Raw genomic sequence first — 20,424 nt, forward strand, 5'->3', positions numbered from 1 at the left:
AATGAATTAAATACCACCAGAAAATCAATTCAACGTGATGGGGTTACCTGACCTCACCTCACAAGCAAATCGTTCGACCAACCACGTGTTCAATCCAGGGTTCGGAGTTTCAGACTTACCATCGATCGCATAAGCATTGGTTGCTCAAGCCGCCTTCAAAGTCAGCAAGCAGCTACGCCTTCGGCAGCGTTGTGGAAAAGATTCTATATTTTGCCTCAGGCATGCAAGGTCTCCGTGTTACCGCCAAGCCCATTTCAAAAAGACGGTGCTTTTGATTTGCCTACAGCCATAATCATCCGCATGGATGTGAATGGTCGCAAACTGGGAATCCATGATGAGCTCATCTTTTCAAAATCCTGAGAACTTCAGCTTGCATCTTTGTTTACTTTTCGAACAGGCGGTATCAAAAAAGCAACCGTTTACCTGAACCTTTTTGGCCATTGACATCGCGGCTCAAGTCAGAAAACAAAAGTTAAACTTGCACTTTGAATTATATATTGAGGATTGTCCACCGCGTAGTCAGAAATCCGCTTTGCTCGTCTGTACCCGTCGTCCTGTAACCGTCATTATTGATGGCAAATTATGCTTAATTAATGGCGTAGGCTCAACGAGATAATTAGAAATCTGTATATCCTCGATTCTAACTAAGCGATTATATTGCTTTAATCTCGGATTTCAACTATACGCCGTTTTTGGCTAAGATAACCGAAGATTTTCTTTGGAAACTGCATGACTTGAATTTTCGATGAAACGCACACTAGTCTACCTGTTCTTAGTCAAGCTAATTTCACGGCGGAAGACCAAAAACATATATATCGTGTAATACAACAAGCAATGTAAAATTGGAAGATTCAAATTCCTTATTTGCAGTCCATCCTTAGATATACAATATTGGTAAGTTAATTAATAGTATAAAAGCATTCCGTAAAATAAATAGATGCTTTTAAAAGCATTTCACTCACTTTCATTTACCATATTCTTCTTTAAAAAGGCAGAAATTCTATCAACCAACGAAAAGATGGTACAGATTCTTCGAACCACAAAGGAAGTATCCAGATTTTGATGGCGGAAGGGTTCATCCAGTATTTATCAACTTGACCGGAAAGAGCGTTAGAGGAAATATCCGTCATCATAGAAAATACATAGCATTGCGAAAGCGCTGATTTTCTAAAAGGAACCCGACTGACAGTCCAGGACAGTGCATGTATAGTGAAAATGAATCTTGTACCGAGGTACACCGGCGCTCCGACGAATAGAGGACGGTGCTCGGTCTGATTGCTCGACTGGTATTGTCATTGGTCTTTTCCGCTGACGTGGCGACTAGACGAAACGATTCCTCGCGAGTCTGCCTCTTTGACCCCAGGATGCCCTGCGCTACTTCCATCGATCGATTTATTTCTATTGATTAGTTAATTAGAAATCATGTTATATATAATAAACTGGGTGCGGATAGAGCCGCTTTTCTGTTTCAAGGAGTAGGGATATTTTGAAATCAATCCCATAAGCAAAATTATTTTGCAGTTACTTAGCTGTCAAACATTTCTGCCTTTCGAATTTCTTTCCATTGCTGCAGGAGGCGCACAAATGCGAGACCTCATGACTTTTTGATATTTACATACATTTCTGCTCCATGAAATTTCTGCTCTCATAGAGTGCTTAAATGCTAAGTATCCTACTAATTTCCTCGAAATGTAATGGAAAATATTTGTTACAAATAATACAAAATTCAAACTAAGTTTATTTTATTTGTTTTTCCCAAATAATAACAATACTTCATATAGAATCTAAACGAACATAACCACAATCTTCAATGTTTGCTCCGCACAATAGAAAATTTGGCTTCAGTTTGACAACCAAATCGATTCTATCCGCACCACCCAGATAATAACATATATTTTCTTAATCTCATACACAAATACGTTAGGATTATTATGTTTTATTTTTAGGAAGTCTTCAAAATGATAGGTAATGGGTATTGATTTTTTGAGTTTTGATTTTTCTTGTAGGCATTACATCCTCTGGAAATTGCTGTCTCACTTTGAGTGCTCATTTAGCATATTCGCAGAAATTAAACCGAGGTCTAGCAGTTACCATTTTGAGTTCATAGCCATCGGCTGAAGAACATCTCTCTGCTATCGACTACGAGCATTATTCTTATGCACTTTTAATCTTTCCTATCAATCTTCACGTTCGAACACGGTTCATTGATCTAAAAGCTAGTATAAAATCGGAAATAAATTTATACCTGGAAAAATTTCTTAAGGTATCCAAAGCGAGTTTCAAGGGTTTTCTGTGGGCTCCTGGATGATTCCTGAAAGTTATTTTCTGAATTTCTGGTAATATTATTATACCTGAAGTGCTGCAAATTTTTAGAAGAAAACGCTCGAAATTCTTGGATAGCTCTTGAGTAATGTCTGGATATGATTCTTTAAATACTTGGGAAATTCTGGTAGTTCCTGCAAAGATGTCTTGTGGAGCTTCATGAAATTCTTGGGAAATTCTAGAAAGTTACTCAGGGAGCTGTTAGTCGAGGAGAGTTTTTGAAGAGAATTCCGGGAATGTTCTGAAGGATTTCTTCTGAAATTGTGGAAGAATTTCTGTGACATTACTGTCGAATTTCTGGTGGAACCGTGGAAAAAAATCAGGTAATTCCTAAAAATTCTCTAAGCTTTCTGAGGAGTCCCTCTAAGAATTCTTTAAGCTCTTCAGCCATTCCAACGAGTAGTTCAGAATTCTACGGAAAATCGTAAAAAAAATCTCCGCGTGTATCCACGAATTCCTTCGGAAGTTCATCCAGAAATTCCTTCGAAAGTTTCTCAGCAATTCTTCGGTAGTTAATTATTGAATTCCTCAAAATTCCCCAGAAATTCCTTCAAGTTACTCCAGGTGTTTTGAAAGTTCCCAGGGAATTCATATGGGCGTTCCTCAAGAGTTTACAGAAGTTCCTTTAGGAATTTTCGAAGTTCCTGCTGAAGTTTCTTCAAGATTGCCTCGGTTGCTCCAGAAAATCCTCGAAATTTCCTCCTGAAGCTCTCGAAAATCCTTCGAAGTTCCTCCAGAAAATCCTGAAAGTTTCTTCAGGAATTTCCAGGCAATTCCTCGAAAAATCCTCGAAGTTCCCCAGGAATTCTTCCGGAAGTTCCATCGAAGTCTTCCAAATTCATCGAGGAACATCAATTCCAGGAATTCCTTAGAAAATCTTTTAGAATTCCTATGGAAGTTCCTTGAAGTCCCTCTAGAACTCTTTTTAAAGTTTCAAAATTCCTTCAAAAATCTAGAAACATCCTCGAGTTCTCATCGAATTCCTTTGAAGTTCCCCAGGAATTTTTGGAAGTTCCACCAGAATTCCTCAGATGTTTTCTGAAAGATCACAGGAATTCTTCAAAAAGTTACTCTAAATCCTCCAAAGTTTCTCCAGGAACTCCTTTGGAAGTTCCTCCGAAATTTCTTACGACCCTCAAGGAAATTCGGGAGAAATTCCTCCAAAGTTCCTTAGGATTCTTTCGGAAGTTTCATGAGACTCTCGGTTCCAATTACTCGGAAGTTTCTGAGAAAATCTCCAGAAGTTCCGAAGAAATTCCTCCGAAGTTCCATGGAGGAATTCCTCCGGAAGTTCCATGAGGATTCCTCGAAAGTTCTGCCGAGGAATTCTCTCGAAGTTCCATGAGGAATTCCTCAGGAAGTTCCATGAGGAATTTTTTGGATGTTTCATGAGGAATTTCTCCAGGTTCCATTTCTCCAAAGTTCCTCTTAGTATTCCTTAAAGATTTTCCTGCACTATCAGAAGTTCATCTGAACTAGAAGTTCTTCTGGAGGAATTTCTACTATTCAGGAATTCCTCAAGGGCTCGGAGATTCTCAAACTCGAAATTCCTCGAGAACTTTCGAGAACTCAAAGACTCGGAGGAATTCCTCGAATCTTCCGGAGAAATTCCTCAGCTCCGGGAGAATTCCTGAGAGAACTTTCGAGGAATTCTAAAGGAATCGGTATTCTCAAGAACTTCGGAGGAATTCCTCAAGGCTTTCGGATGTCTCAAGGAACTCGGAGATCACTCGAGAATTCTCTAGGAACTGCGGAATTCGCCTCCGGAGGAATCAAGGAACTTCCGAGAATTCTAAGGAACTTCGAATCACAAGAACTTCGGAGAATTCAATCAATTCAAAAATTCCTCCGAAAGTTCTTGAAAATTCGCCGAAGTTCGCCGAGGGAATTTCCTCTGGGAGTTCCTTGAGGAATTCCTCGGAAGTTTCCTTGAGATTTCCTCTGGGAGTTCAGCAGGAATTCCTCCGGAGTTCCTTGAGGAATTCCTCCGGAAATGCCTTTGAGGAATTCCTCCAGAGTTCCTTGGAATTCCTCCGGAAGTTCTCGACGAATTATTCCGAAGGTTCTGAGGAATTCCTCGAAGTTCTTGAAGAATCACCGGAAGTTCTCTTGTTACAGATTCAAGGAACATCCGGAGGAATTCCTCGAACTTTCGAGTCCTTAAGGCTTTTCGGAAATCTAAATGACTTCCAGGAGAATCCTTTCAAGGAAATTCAGGAGAAATCAATTCATCAACAAAATTCTCCAAAAGTCTTTGAAATTTCCTCTGGGAGTTCTTGAGAATTCTCCAGAGTTCCTTGAGAATTCTCCGGAAGTTCTCTTGAGAATTCTCCGAAATTCCTTGAGGAATTCTCGGAAGTTCCATCAAATTCCTCGGAAGTGCTTCGAGAATTCTCCAGAAGTTCCTTGAGGAATTCCCCAAGTTCCTCGAGGAATTATTCCGAAGTTCCTTGAGGAGTTCCTCCGGAAGTTTCTTGAAGAATTTATCCGAAGTTCCTTGAGAATTCCTGAAGTTTTCTTGAGGAATTCCTCGAAGAACTTCTCAGGCATTCCAGGATGAACTTCTGGGGAATTGCAGGAGGAACTTTGAGAATGTAGAGAACTCCTAGAATACCAGAGAACTTTTGGAGGAATTTTGGAGGAACCGGCAACTCCTGAGAAATTCTAAGTGAACACCTGGAGAATTCCAATAGGAATTCCTAATGAATTCAGGAAACTCCTAGAGAATATCATGAGGAACCATAGGAATTCCTGAAGGAACTCCTGGAAAATTCAGCAGGAATCCCGGAAGAAGTTCTGCACGAATTCCTGGAAGAACTCTGGAGGAACTCCTGAGGAATTCCAGGAGGAGCTCAGGAGCACTTTGGAGGAGTTCCAGTGAACTCCTGTGTGGAATCAGAAGAACTCCTGGTGGAATTTCACAAGAAACACTTAAGAACTCCAGAGGAACTTTGATTGTGATTCCATGAGGAACTTCGGACGAATTATAATTACTTCGAAAGTCCTTGTTGTAAGTTCCATGAATATTCCTCCTCCGTTGTTTGAAGATTCACTGGAATATTTCTTGAAGAATTCTCCGAAGTACCTTAAGCAGTTCCTCAGAAGTTCTTAAGAATTCTCTCCGAAAGTTTCTTGCGGAATTCCTCCGGAAGTTCCTGAAGAATTCCTCGGTTCATGAGAAATTCCTCTGAGTTCTTGAAATTCTCGGATGTTCCGACAATTCTCGGATGTTCCTTGAGCTAATTCCTCCGGAAGTTCTTTGAACAATTCTCCGGAAGTTCTCCGGATGAAGAATTCCTCTGGAAGTTCCTTGAGAAATTCTCCGGAAGTTCCTTGAGGAATTCCTCCGAAGTTCCATTGAAATTCCTTGGGAATCTCCTTGAAGTCTAGAATGATTCGCGGAATTCCTTCCGGAAATTCCTTTGAGAATTCTCCGGAAGTTCTGCCTAAGCTTGAGGAATTCCTTCCGGAAGATTCCTGAGGAGCTTCCTCCGAAGAAGCCTTCATGGGGAATTCCTCCGGAAGTTCTTGAGAATTCCTCGGAAGTTCCTTGAGGATTCCGCCTGGGAATTCTTGAAATTCTCCGGAATTCGCCTTGATTCCGGAGATTCTGATCGAATTCCTCGGAAATCGCTTGAGGAATTCCTCCGGAAGTTCCTTGAGAATTCCTCGGAAGATCCTTGAGGAATTCTCTCTTTGAGAATTCTTCGAGTTCCTTGAGGAATTCCTCCGAAAGCAAAATTCCTCCGAAAGTTCCGAGAATTCCTCTCGAAAGTTCACAGAATTCTCTCGGAAGTTCCTTGAGGAATTCCTCAGTTCCCTAGGAATTCCTCCGAGAGTTCGCGGGAATTCTCCGAAGTTCCGAGAATTCACTCGAAGTTCCTTGAGGAATTCCTCCGGAAGTTCCTTGAGTCCGGGAGAATTTCCTCGAATCTTGAAATTCCTCGGAAGTTCTGAGAATTCCTCCGGAAGTCGCGAGGAATTCCTCCGGAAGTTCCTTGAGGAATTCTCTGGAAGTTCCTTGAGGAATTCTCCTCTGGAAGTTCACTTGAGAATTCCTCCGGAATCCTTGAGGAATTCTCATCCAGGAGTTCCTTGAGAATTCTGGAAGTTCCTGCCAGGAATTCCTGGAAGTTCCTTCTGAGCAACCTCCGGAAGTTCCTTGAAATTCCTCCGAAAGTCCTTTGAAATTCTCGGAAGTCTCCTTGATTCCTCCGGAAAAATCTTTTAGAATTCCTCGGAGTTCCTTGACAATTCCTCCGGGAAGTTCCTTGAGGAATTCTCCGAAGTTCCTTGAGGTCTCGGAAGTTCAAGAATTCCTCCGGAAGTTCTGAGGAATTCCTGAAGACTCCTGAGTGAAATCTCGTCGAATTCCTCGAGGATTCCTTGAGGAATTCCGAGTTCCTTGAGAATTCCTCCGGGTTCCTTGAAATTCCTCGGAAGTTCCTTGAAGATTCTCCTCGGAAGTTCCCTTGAGGAATTCCTCCGAGGATCCGTTGAGGAATTCACTCCGGAGTTCCTTGAATTCCTCGGAATTCCTTGAGGAATTCCTCCGGCAATTCTTGAGGAATTCCTCCGAAGTCTTCGAGGAATTCCTCGGAAGTTCCTTGAGGAATTCTCCGAAGTTCCTTGAGGAATTCCTCCGGAAGTTCCTTGAGGAATTCCTCCGAAGTTCCTGAGGTCTCGGAATCTGTTCCTTTAGGACTCGCGGGAATTTGCTCAGGTTCCGTGAGGAATTCCTCCGGACTTTCCTTGAAATTCTCAGAGTTCGCGAATTCCTCCGGAAGTTCCTTGAGAATTCTCCGAAGCGTTCCTTGAAATTCTCCGGAAGTTCGCAAATTCCTCCGAGTTCCTTGAGGAATTCTCAGGTTCACTAAGAGAATTCCTACCGGAGTTCCTTGGGGAATTCCTCCGGAAGTTCCATCGAAGTTCCTGAGTTCCTTTGAAGAATTCCTCCGGAAGTTCCTTGAAGTTTCCCTCCGGAAGTTCCTTGAGGAATTCCTCGCGAGAGTTCACCTTGAGAATTCCTCCGGAAGTTCCTTGAATTCCTCCGGAAGTTCGGAGAATTCCTCAGAAGTTTCGCGAATTCCTCCGGAAGTTCCTCGGTCGAATTCCTCCGGAAGTTCTTGAGAATTCCTCCAGAGTTCGCTTGAATTCCTCCGGAAGTTCTTGAGAACCTCTAGTTCGCGAGAATTCCTCCGGAAGTTCCTTGAGAATTCTCCGGAAGATAGCAATTCCTCGGAAGTTCCTTGAGAATTCCTCATTTCTTAACTATCATGATAAAAATAGCAAAACAAAACAAAGCACAATAGCTAAACAGACACTTGATAAAATAAAATCACTTAGGTATTGGTTTACACCCGATTCTTTTTTTACACGGGGAATGCGTTCCGTGTAAAAAAAGTTTTCAGTTCAAAATTTGAAAATTTGTGTAAAAAAAGTTTTATTATTTCTCGATGAATCATGCAAAATGGAGCAACTTTGCAAAAATTTTGATAGGAGATTTTTTTGCACGGCCGTGTAAAAAAAATCCGTGTAAAAACAGAATCGGGTGTATTATTATTTTTTGTTGGTTTTGAACTTAACATTATAATTTTAGGTTCATTCTGACGGAACTGAGTTTCAGAAGCCAGCGCTGGGGGCAAAACACTTGATACGGAGGCGGCGCACAACTGTCATTTTTGTTGATTTAGCTTTGCTGCGTCGCAGCATGCGTGAAATAATAGAAATGACAGTAGTGCTTTGCTTCCATATCGAGTGGTGTGCCCCCGAAAACGCGAGCACTTTCAAACTTGGATTCCGCCAGGAGTGACCAAGAAGTTTAGATTTGTGTTGAACGAAAGAGGGAAAACATTGAGCTCATATCCGTTATGATCTGATCAATGTTTAAATTATTTTTAGTAATGCGTGTAGGCGTGTTAAATTCGATTAATACATTGTTTCGTAGTTCTACAAACATAAATAAGAAAACTGTTTTAGTGCCATAAACAAACTGAGCTGCAGCTGAAATGAACAAAACTTCAATACTTTCTTTTCTACACTGTATTATTCGGCTCTCGTTTGGTTAAAGTCTTTACAAAACATTTTTACAATATCTAGAAAAGTAACACAAAATGCTGAGATGCTGGCGAAGTATATCTGGGTAGAAATATTTAAAAAATTGTTTATGGAATAATTGTGCGGAAACTATCCTTAGCCAAGTTAAAAATAGAAAAGATGAGCAAACCCTTACCAAGCAACATAAAAAAAATATTTAGGTTTACCTTTCTATTCACTGAAAATCAGAACCATTCAAATTACAGCCAATTAATCCTACTTCTATTTATAGCAAAATACCAATTTTCTCACCTTCCAGAAAGAATAGCACTATAATAATACTAAATATAGCGCATCTATCAGCGTACTGAATGACTATATAATTCATAAAATTCAGACACTGTTTCTGGGACGCGAAAAACTCATTCACTAGTATCAAACCTTACGAGCTTCTTAATTGATTAAATCATTCCACTTACTTGAAATCGGATGATGCTGCCTCCTCGATGTTCACGCCGAACGCAGTGGAGTACAGCCCATAGACGAGGGGTCTGGCGGGCGTCGGTACGCGACAATCTGCTAACCAACCCCAGGCTCTGCTCATCATTCTCAACGGCAGCGAACAATACATATTCATCTGCGAAGTGGAAATAATTGCAGCAGTTAGAATTTCGGTCGATAGCGGATCCGGTGATGTTCGAATTCAGAAAGCATTGCAATGCGCTCACCTGCCACGAGGCTGCCGTTCGAGGGAGGCCCTTCCGATCGAGCTCACGGTTGTGAAGGTGCCATTGTGCTGCGGCGATCATACAGATACCTATCGGAGTCCACCGAAGAAAGACGCCCCGCCATGTTAACCAACCGCCGGCAGCTAGTAACCACCAATCCAAAACGGATAATATAGTCCAACCCGCCCCTGCCTTCCAACTCCATTTTCTGTGACTTTTATTAAATTTACCTTTTGATTGGCGACCCTGCTGCTGCTGCTGCTGTTGGTGATCTTGATGCTTGCCGCTGGAGATTGACCGTCTGACTACCGTCCATTTCGCCGACCATTTGTTGGGGTTTGGTTTGAAAGTTATTGCTGCTTTCGACAATCTGCGATAAGAGAAAGCAAACCAATTCCAGACTAGGTTCATTTCTTTGCTCAGATTGTGGGTTTAGAACCCGGTTGGAAAATGCATCGCACGATTAAAGGTTCAACAACCTCTTCCAAGCAAACGGAGTCATTCGATCGGCAGGTAAACGGGCTGGACTCTCAACGCGACAAGACTCGCTCGCACCGGCTGATAACGGTCAACTGACGAGCTCGCGAAAGATAAGTAATTTGCAAACGCGTCGCTAGTTAGTTCGAAATTCTAACTACCCTTATTGTATGATACTGCTACTTGTCCGGCACATGTATCTTCTCTATGCACACAGAGGACAAACAACCAACTCGAATGCTAAGAGTGTTAAGGAATCTAACGGACAATTTGAAAACATTGGAGAGTAGCCATAGTTACATCCTGGTGGCGCTTACATCGCTGTTTTGTTGTGCAAATGTGAGTTGTAATGTTCTTCCAATACAAATTTAAGTGAGAAAATTACGATTACAGTATAATTCATGTGCGATTAGAACCATGCGCGTACTGAAAGCTTAAACAGCTTTGCCAAGAAAAAAAATGTTCCAGTTTGGATGTCTGTTGTCTGTGCTATTCCCACTATTTGAGAGCACCCTACCGCGAATCGCGACTGATCAATGAAAACGACCTTGGCGATAAATTATAGTGAGAGTCACGCGTTGCCGCCAACAAATGTGGGTAAAGACTTTCCTAAAGATCTATTGAACCTGTATTTTGGAGATACAGTGGACTTTCTCTGAGTAGATATTTACGAATCGATAGATTTCGAATCATGGAAGCAAATTATGCCACATTAAATGGTAGTTTGTGTAACTAGTTGCAAACAGATGATTTTTTCAGCACGAGTTGTACGACTATCCAACGCCGCTTGCCGAGTTGGATAAATACTACGAGTGCTGAAAAATCGAGTTTTGCAACGAGTTGCACACGCTATTTTCTACAATGGCTTTAATATGTCTTATTAAATCTGTACCAGAATTGTAGTAGTCTCATTTACTCCACATGATCAATCTTGCCAAAAAAACCATGTTGCTGCAGAGAACAATCAGATTCCGTGATGTCGTGCAACATTGCATAGCTCGACAAACCATGAAGCGATAGATGAACCTGGCTCTGGAAAATTTGGATGTCATTTCCATCAAACTATTTTATTCATTACGCGACGCAGAGAATACACTATTTGCACACCTACCCAAGCTAATTCAGAAAATGTAGTCATGTACCTACTATTCTGATCTTGGTTTTTCAATATAGCACCCAAATGAGTTTTATAATGATTTTTTTGCAATTCATGATTATGATACTTGGTTTACAGTTCGTCTTTGAGTGATAAAACGGCCTACTTTTCCATACCAATGAAATTGGAACTTTAATGACCATTAGGCAACTCAAATGAGTTGCATAAAATCCATTATAGCACGTTCAATGTTAATCATTCACGTTAAAAATATTTTTGATTTTTAAGGGTTATTGTTGGCTTTCTCAGTCTAGATTAATAAAGACGGCTAGTTTGGCATGGCCAACGATAAAACAGTCAAATCTAAAGAATTTCTGAGGGAGACTCAAAGTAGTTTACAAGGAAAATCCTTTGGAATTATCACGAAAAATTCTTCGTAAATTTAACGGGCACTTCTTTAGAATTCCCGCGGAGGATTGTTCAAAATGTAGATTTCCGGAAAATTGTTCGAAATTATTGGATTTCTACACCCAATCGGCGATTGTTAGATTTTCTAACAATTCCGTATAAGAATCTACCAAAACTTGTATAAGAACTGGGCATATGCAAAATTGTTAGATTCTTATACAAAAAAATGTATTAAAAGCTTACAAAATTGTTAGATTCTTATACAATATTTGTATAAGAATCTAGCAATTTCGCATATGCCCAGTTCTTATACAGGTTTTGGTAGATTCTTATACAGAAATGTTGGAAAATCTAACAACCGCCGGTTGGGTGTACGGGAAATTATTTGTACAGTAGAGTTCGATAGCTGAAAGTCATTCAATTGCAATGCTTTAACAATTCGATATTTACTTTAGTTTTGCTGTTATGTCTAAGTCGATGATAGGTGGACTGCGCTACCCAACAGGTGCACTACTATTTCATCTGACGTTGTCTGCCAATTGTTTGACGCGTCGCAGTTATCGAACGACTAGTGTATTGTTTCCGGGATTTGGAAAATCGAAATCCCGGCCCCATCAGGCTACCTTCACAGGTCGTTTGGCCGAATAGGTTATCCGCCCGAAAATGCCGTTTGGCCGAAATGGTCGTTTGACAGAATGTGGGAGCCAACAGGTTACACCGCCAATTGTCAATCACTGGACGAGTAATTTAGTCAAAAATTTCCATCCGTTTGGTCTAATGACATTTACGTTGAAAAGGCCTTTTATCAAACGACCATTTAACAAAAGTAGAAAGCCTCTCTATTTTTTAAGTCAATACTGCCCTTTAAGCCAAAAGTCATCTAACCAAATCTCATTAAGCCGAATTGAATGTTTATCCGGAACTGTTATCACGTCGAAAATAGTTTGATCGAAAACGACATCAGCCGCAAGCGACATTCAGCCAAACTGGTAATTTAACCGAAAATGCCGTTTGGTATGAATAGCCATTTGGCCCGAAAAGGTCCTTTCTGCAAAACAACCCTTTCGGCCAAACGGCATTTTCTGTCAAATGACCTATTCGGCTAAACGTATTTTGGCAAAATGATCAATTCAGCCGAACGACAGTTTTCAAAGAAGGTTGCAGAAAGGACATTTCTCACCGAAAGACATTTTTAGTCAGATGATCTATTCGCAGAGCTGGTAGCGATGAATGCTGTTAAAAATAGTGACTATAGTGACCAACGATGACGAAAAAGTGACCTACTGGCCACGCCCATCTTCATCGTGAGGAGGAAGAGGATGGAAGCAAGAGGCCAGTAACCTCATAAGTACACGGAGCACGAAGTTGGATATTGTGGATGGTATTCGTCAGAAGCTAGCAATGTGACCATGGTACCTCATATTAAGTAACACACCATGAGAAGGTATCTATCCGGCGTCACGGGTAGTGAGTTACAAGTTGTGTCACAAAATTATGTTGATAATTACAACAATATTTGTTGTTTAATATGAGCTCGAAGTTTCTGTAGAATAGCCAAAAAGCGATATAAAATGGTCTAATTGATTCCTGGACGGTGAACTATATGTACTCACAAAGCTTATAAATCTTAGGTAGGACCATTTGTTTTAAAAATATAAAATAATCAAAATAATGAAGAAATTTTAAAAATACGATTTTATCGCTTACTAAACTTCATGGTCTGGGCTTCATGGCCGTGCAGAAAGAAATAAACTACCCAATAGTGAGTTTGATTCACCAACCTCGAACATCCGTACGGGAAGCCAAAATTGAGTAAGTACACGCAAAAAATGTTGCGGCCGAAACTACCATTCCGAGGGTTAATTTAAGAATAGTCACCGACGATTTTCAGCAGACAACAAACCCGTTTGATTTTACCATGCGCGCAGTAAAAATCAACTGTGATCGGGGTGGAATGTTGTTACATGAACTGAATCAGTGGTGAATTTGTCCGAATGCATGGTTAATTTAACTGAAAATTTGTGGTTGTTTTAAGGTGGTTATACAACAACGCCACAAATCGGCCATCTTGGAAACCACGTGCTCTAAATAGTGATTTTTCAAGGACCCGAATTGAGAGAACTACAATGCCCATGGGGATGAAACATCCGTAGATCGTTTGGTTACTTATGCTAAACAATCGACTTTGATTTCAGCATCATACGAAAATTATTACGCTAGATTTGAACTTTTGATAGTAGGAGTAGAAAACCGTGTGGTGAATTTGAAATTCACCACATGGTTTGATTAATATAATCACCTTAAAAACATGGCGTAGTCTACAAAATAGTAACCGTTACCATGGAATTTTTTTCTGTGTAGGGTCGAAGTAGTTTGCCTTTACTCCCATGTTAAAAAGTACCCAACGGAAAATTTATTTACCCAAATGTAAGTTTAATTCACTCAATTTCGACCTCAGGTAATACAACTTAAAATTGGCTTCCCGTATTGAACTGGCGTCGCGTCGTTGGATTGTTTGGCTCTTTTGTTTTTGACAACAAAAGTAAGAGTGGATGAAAGAGAAGAGAAAAAATAACTCAAAAGTAAGTTTAAAAATACTCAATTTTGGGTACTTTTTTTCTTCCGTGTGCGGTTATCGACGTCAATCGTCTAGACGCATGTGCTATGAAGTGTGGGTTCAATTCCCGTTCCGATAAGGAAGAAACTTTTCATGTCTGTTGGCTAATGCTAGGTGTTAAGTGTTCAGTCTGTATGTACGACCTCTGGTCGAAGACGGTGTTCCTGTCTTTGTTTTATAAACTATGGTTTAATAATAAATTTAAATGATTTTTATTGAGATTTTGGACTCGAAGTGACATTCTGAGGAAAATTTTGAAAATTCAATAAAACGATAATCTTTATTAGGAATTAATTTCTAAATGGTAGACTTTAGTGGGTGGACAAATAATTTTAAATTTAAAAAATCTTTAAAATCTAATTATTTTTTTGTTTTATTTAAAATTTTGAAAATCCGACGAATTAATTCATCTTCACACTAGTTTTTTGATTATCTATTCTTAATTTTTAATAAAATTATGATATTTCTGAAAATAAAAATCAATCATAAAGTTTCGAATTTAGTGGCCTGTGGTACCAGATTAATATTTGATTTGGATGATAATAATTGGTACAAAAGATTTTTATTTTGAATTATTTAACAATAGGAGATTCCGAAAAAAAAAAACTTTAGTGACCATTTTCAGAAAAAAATAGTGACTTTTGGATGCAAATAGTGACTTTTTAGTGACTAGACTCAAAAAAGCGACCAAGTCACTAAAAAGTGACTCGCTACCAGGCCTGTATTCGGTCAAACGACTTTTTCAGCCGAACGGCATTTTCTGCCAAATGACCTGTTACGGCAAACAACTTTTTACAAGTTCGGCCAAACTACATTTTCGATCAAACCAGTTTTGACCTGAAAACAGCCTAAGTAACCATGAAGCTATTTATTCTTGTGAAAAATACAGCCCTTAAAGTTAACTTATAGTGGAAAAGGGCGCTCATAAGACAGAGTTAGTGGTCCATTACTTTGACATGTTGAAATAAAGTATCAGTAATGCATCGCTGCGTTCGTATTGTTGATTTCGAGTATCGTTGTCTGACAGTTGATAAATAAATGCTACTTCACATCGGTAAAACTGATCTAATGCAATTAGCATTTAGCATGCCGGTTTATGATTGATATATGTTCAATATTGTAATGCTTGGTGTTACTTGGGAGTTTCCGTTTAGTTTTGCTAAATGGTACTTGGCTAGATGTCTTTTGACTTAAAGGCCAGTATCGACTTAAAAATAGAGAGGGTAAGGAATTTTGTTAAATGGTCAATTGACAAAAAGGCCATTTTGCCAAACGACTAACCATTTTTGACCATATTACCCGTTCAGTCCGAGGTTCAGTCATTGACAATTGGCCGTATGACTCGTTGGACAAAATCACATTTCCAGCCAAATGGCTCATTCTATCAAAAAACCATTTCGGTTAAACCTGTTAAGGCAAACGGCTTTTCCGGCCAAATTACCAGTTCGGCCATCTGTCGCTTTCGGTTAATGGAATTTCCCAAAAATTTCTTATAGAAAATAGAAAGATTTTTTTTTGTCTTTATTAAGGAGATTTTCAGCCCTAGGCTGGTTCATCTCAAAATAGAAAGAATTTTCTGAAGAAATAAAAAAAAATCTTCAAAAATTTCGAGCATTTTTCCGTTGTTTTAAAGTAGGCTATACCAAACTAGCCGTTCAGTGATGAACTTCTCCCTGCGAAAAAATCACTCTAATAAAGGGTAAACAAAACTTAAAGCATCCCTTTTACCAGTCACTATTTTCTGTGTAAATTTCAAAGAATTCTCAACAGAAACTCAATAGGAATTTTCCGTGGATATTCCGGATATTTTTCTGTAGAAATTTGAAACAACTTCCCGTGAAAACTCTGAAGAGATTCTCATATGTAAATTCCAAACAATTTTCATTAGTAAATCCAAAGCTGAGCTCCTCTCGGTAATTTCAAAGAGTTCTCTAAAGTAGTTAGAAAATAATTTCCAAATGAATATTATTGAAGAATTTTCTGGGGAAGCTCAGCAATTTTTTGAAGCAAAATTCAAAAGATTCTCCCGTTAATGTCTTGAAAATATCCTAAATGACCAATTCAGCAGAACGACACTTTCGACCGAATGTCCATTTCGGTCAAATGGCCCTTTCGACCAAACGACTATTTCAGCCAAAGGGCATATTCGGCTATTAAGCTGTTCGGCCAACCTTTTTTTTTCAGCCGAAGGAACTGTTCGAGCAAACGACATTTTCGGCCAAATAATTTAAGGCAAGATACCCTAGCTGAAAACATAATGAGAGCATATAGAAAACATATTTTGATTTTGACATCAAAATGATTCATAATTTGTTTTCAAATATGAATCATCATCAATCATCATATTTTGATCTTATTTTGCTTTAGATTACTAAATTCAATTACAGCAACAGTTCGCTAACTGGGCGCGTTTTAACTGGACTGTTTTTTAACTGGGCGTTCGCTAACTGGGCCAAAGCCCAGTTAAAAAGCAGTTATCCGTCAAAAAACAACAACAAACACTCGGTGACGAGGGGACTCTGAATGGTATATTATTTAAGCTTCATGTAAAACACGATCACAACAATGCATCGCGAATTCCCTCGTCAGCCCAGTTAAAAAGCGGCGTTCGTTAACTGGGCTGGTGTTTTAGCCCAGTTAGCGAACGGATGCTGTATATGACATAAAACTGTGTACCTATTTTGCTTTCGGAAACCAATATCAATATTGGTTTTCGATTTGCTTTTATCGACAGAATGAATAGTTTTTGATTTGATGTCACAGTAAGATGTTTCTGCTATATGTTTTGTTATTTCAACCGTTAAAACGACCAAAAAGATATCAAATTAAGTAAACATAATCGCTCTCAAGCTTTGTTCGGGTACTTCTTTCCGTTTAAACAACATATTCGGCCAAACAACTTTCAGCCTTGTGGTCTTCAGTCAAATGGCTTTCTGCCAAACAACTCTTTTCAGTTTAAAAATTTTATTTTCAATGAGATTTTTTGTTTGGGAAATCGGGAAATCCTTCCCAATTTTCACACAAAGTTTTGCTTAGTTTTACGGAGAGCTTTTCAAAATTTTAACAAGAAGTTGAATGTAGTTTTCATGGAAATCATTAGTATTTTCACGAAAAATTCTCTGGAATTTCAACGTTATGTTGTAGAGATTTATTAGGAAATTATACGGAAATTCCACCGAAGCTTCGGAATTTCCAATGAAAATTTCTAGCTGTTATGCCCTTTTCAAATGTTAGTCTAAATTTCTTCTTCTTCTTCTTCATTGGCATTACATCCTTAACTGGGACATTGCTGCTTCGCAGCTTGGTGTTCATTAAGCACTTCCACAGTTATTAACTGCAAGGCTTCTAAGCCATGTTACCATTTCTGCATTCGTATATCATGAGGCTAACACGATGATATATTTATCCCCAGGGAAGTCGAGACAATTTCCAAACCGAAAATTGTCTAGACCGGCACCGGGAATCGAACCCAGCCACCCTCAGCATGGTCTTGATTTGCAGCCGCGCATCTTACAGCACTCCTAAGAAGGGCCTAGGTGTAATAATGACAAATTTCGTTCTTAGGGGCTAATGTACACTTATTCCGTAAACAATGGAGGGAGAAGGTCTGTCGGTTTCGCATTTTACAAATAATAAAATATTTATGCGAAAAAAATCTAACACGGGGAGAAAGGTGCTTAAAAAGCCAGGAAAATCTCTTACGTAATAAGTTTATGGCCTCTTAACTACAGTCGTACTACGCAGCATTACTGCGTACATACATAGGCTGGATCCTGGATGATTGCAACAAGTGTAATAAATGCGTATCAAGCCATCTGTAAACAAGTCGTAATAAATGTAATGCGTAAGAAGTAAACAAACTTATAAAGAACCGTTCAAAACCTTTCCATCAATATGCATGTTAGGTCTTGCAAGGTGATCTATTAATTGAAATTCTGTAAACTTAGCCATGCATCAATTTTCACGCTATTGAACGTAGGCACATCGTGGAACGAATGTTATCTCTCTTCAATCTGCCTCTTGCCATCAACAAATGTTATCAGTTCACTGGCATATTTCTCCAAATAAATGAATGAAGGGGCTAGCGCGCTGGCGGCGTGTTTGCATTTACCCATCTTGGAGCTTTCAGCTGATAAAACAGGCAACATGCTAGAAAGTATAGATCAACGAATGCAAAATTTGTTAGGTCAATGACCTATGTAATATGTGAAAAATAATTAGATTTATTTTTTTTTATTTGTTTATTTATCTCATAACGTAAACCTGTTAGTCAGGACTTGATATCAGGTCAAGGAAGCTGTTACTGATAACATGTTTGAAAAGACAAAATATACACAAAGCAAAAAAAAGATTCTTGCATATCCTATCAGTATCTCCTTTATCAGTTTTGTAATATACAGTTTCGTGACTGATATAAATTTACGAATTCCGTGTGCGCCAGAAATAAATCACTTACCTAGCAGTGAGGCTGGCTTATTTAGTCTTGGGATGCAAATGCGTTTTACCGTGAATAAGGGGAGAGTATCAACTCTGCAGGACATTAGGACAACGTAAGAATTTTGATGTCGACTTAAATAGATAAACAAATAAATGAAAATTCGTTCCTCAAGTCTTATATAACGATCGAATCATGTCGACGCATTTGGAAAATATCTGTCTTTTCGATTAGTCAGTAACTAACATTTTAATCAAAATGAAGCCTTGATGTTCGCTATCGAATTCAATGGATGAAATTTGCTTTCGAAAGATACATACGACAAACATGGAGTATTGAATCACAAAGGTTGAATTATGAATTACAAATTCCAATACTTATAATTACACCAATTTTCTAATTAGTAGTCAACATCTACTACTAGAAGGCAATCATTACGTTTTAAAGCGAAATGTTTATTCCTGCTAGTACCGAGAAGAGTTAAATACATGAGATTAAAAATTAACTTTTCACTTAACATGATTAGATGATCAAGCCAAAGTGCTTAAAACACATTTAAAACAAAGCATTAATAGATATAAGGATAATTTCACCTAAAATAATGTTAAGTACTGATTGCTTCTGATTCTATGATTGTTAATACAAGCCTTTTCGCTCATGGCCCATTCAATAATGGTTCAAGTTCAAGCGCAAACAATATCCCAAACATTCCATTATTATGGTAGTCGCGTGTTAGACCACCACGATTGAAACTTTGCAGCCACTGAAACATGTGACTGGAACAACAGCCTACTGCTGGGACGGTGCACAGACCACATCCAGGAATCATAATTTCATACACACGCCCTTGCTACACGTTCTTCTATCATAATCCTATTAGCGAACACTGCACTTCTATTCCAGGGATCGAGAGCAAAACATGAGCTAAATCATCGAGAACACTGGAGTACACCACAGACGAATCGTTACTTACAATCGAGTTTTAGGTAACAAATATACAGCCATTTCTACTAGCTATCACTAACGAACCATACAAATTCACTAGAAATGAAGCAAACTTTCAATTGTATGATGTTTTAAGGTCTAGTAAATTAGACGCAAATCCAATCGCGACCGCACAACCGAACGATAGGAAATATTCTGAAAGAAAGAACTGAGCTGAAAAGTTAACCACCCCGTCGTCAATCAGTCAAAAGAAACAATGTTATTTTCATGAATGAAATCGATACACACACGCATACTGCTGCAACTATTTTTGACGTTTCATCGCATGTTTGCGCAGAGAAGAAGGTGTTTCGGCTGCACAGTGGGGGCAACGAAATGGCTGCGTAAGTACTACACATAGAGAAAAATGAAAAAAAAATTGTAGGGCCGAAATGCATAGTGAGATTCCGAAAAGATTCTGAATCCATTTAACTTGAAATAATCCAAACAGTTTCCAAAAGGGGTAAGTTCCGTTCTTTCTTAATCAACAGCTTTATTTATATCTATTCAGATATAAGTTCTTTGGCTGTAAAGGCCACCTTACACATCAGGAAAATTTTCCGCCGGATTTTGGTCCCCGTGCATTTTAAATGGGGCCGGGATTTTGATTTTCCGTGTCCAAATCCCGAAAACATCGCATATGCAAAAATACACAGCAAAAAAAGTTGTTGAATATTACATCGAAATCGCTGCAACCCGTTGAATCCATCACGGAGAAAAATATTTAGTAAGTTCAAACAAATTTCGGGTTGCTTCAACCAAAACTTTAGGTTGAATTACGCACAAACATAACTTCACTTTGAATCAACTTTATTCATTAGTTGAAACTAACCAAAATTGTATGTTGTCCTTTTTCAGCTTCTTTAGTTAAGTTTGATAAATATTTGTTTGAAACAACCATGACTTTGGTTGTTTTGTTTTGACAGCTACGGAAATGAACAAAAGTTTAGGTTGATTCAACCAAAAAAAAAAGTTTGTTTCGAACAAAACCTACGTTGAATCAACAATCTTTTATAGTTTGAATTAATCAATTTTATGGTTGAAATTAATGCTGGATCATTCTGGTTTAATTTTTTTAACAAAACAATTAAATCATTTTATTTTTATAAAGCTTTATTGAACATATATAGCGTAATTTTAACAAACAAAAAATCGTAGTTGTTCATTATTATGCGGCGACTATACTACCGCCGCAAGCATAATTGTCCCTTGTCGATATGGGTTTCATATCAATGAAGGACATTTACGTTGGCAGCGGCAGCATATGATGAGTTAATCCGACAACGATCGGAATATTCCACAATAGTATAATGGGTAAAAA

The 20,424-nt window shown here is 38.8% G+C and overlaps 1 protein-coding gene and 1 long non-coding RNA gene across 3 annotated transcripts in view; both read right to left on the minus strand.

Moving 5' to 3' along the window:
* LOC134224277 (uncharacterized) overlaps positions 1–20,424 on the minus strand; it is a 66,392-nt gene that overhangs the window by 37,087 nt on the left and 8,881 nt on the right. The window lies entirely within an intron of this gene.
* On the minus strand, positions 8,032–19,322 carry LOC134224275 (uncharacterized). 2 transcript variants are annotated; one of them, XM_062703613.1, is made up of 4 exons: positions 19,093–19,320; positions 9,317–9,456; positions 9,087–9,229; positions 8,778–8,995 (listed from the first exon to the last, which is right to left on the minus strand). In XM_062703613.1, the coding sequence occupies exons 1-4, from the start codon at positions 19,122–19,124 to the stop codon at positions 8,834–8,836; spliced, it is 477 nt and encodes a 158-aa protein (XP_062559597.1). In that variant the 5' UTR covers positions 19,125–19,320; the 3' UTR covers positions 8,778–8,833. The 2 variants fall into 2 exon arrangements, with proteins under 2 accessions (XP_062559596.1, XP_062559597.1); XM_062703612.1 differs by having other exon boundaries at positions 8,032–8,995; positions 9,087–9,456; positions 19,093–19,322.

Source organism: Armigeres subalbatus, chromosome 3 (assembly GCF_024139115.2).
Source record: "Armigeres subalbatus isolate Guangzhou_Male chromosome 3, GZ_Asu_2, whole genome shotgun sequence".
Lineage (NCBI taxonomy): Eukaryota > Metazoa > Arthropoda > Insecta > Diptera > Culicidae > Armigeres > Armigeres subalbatus.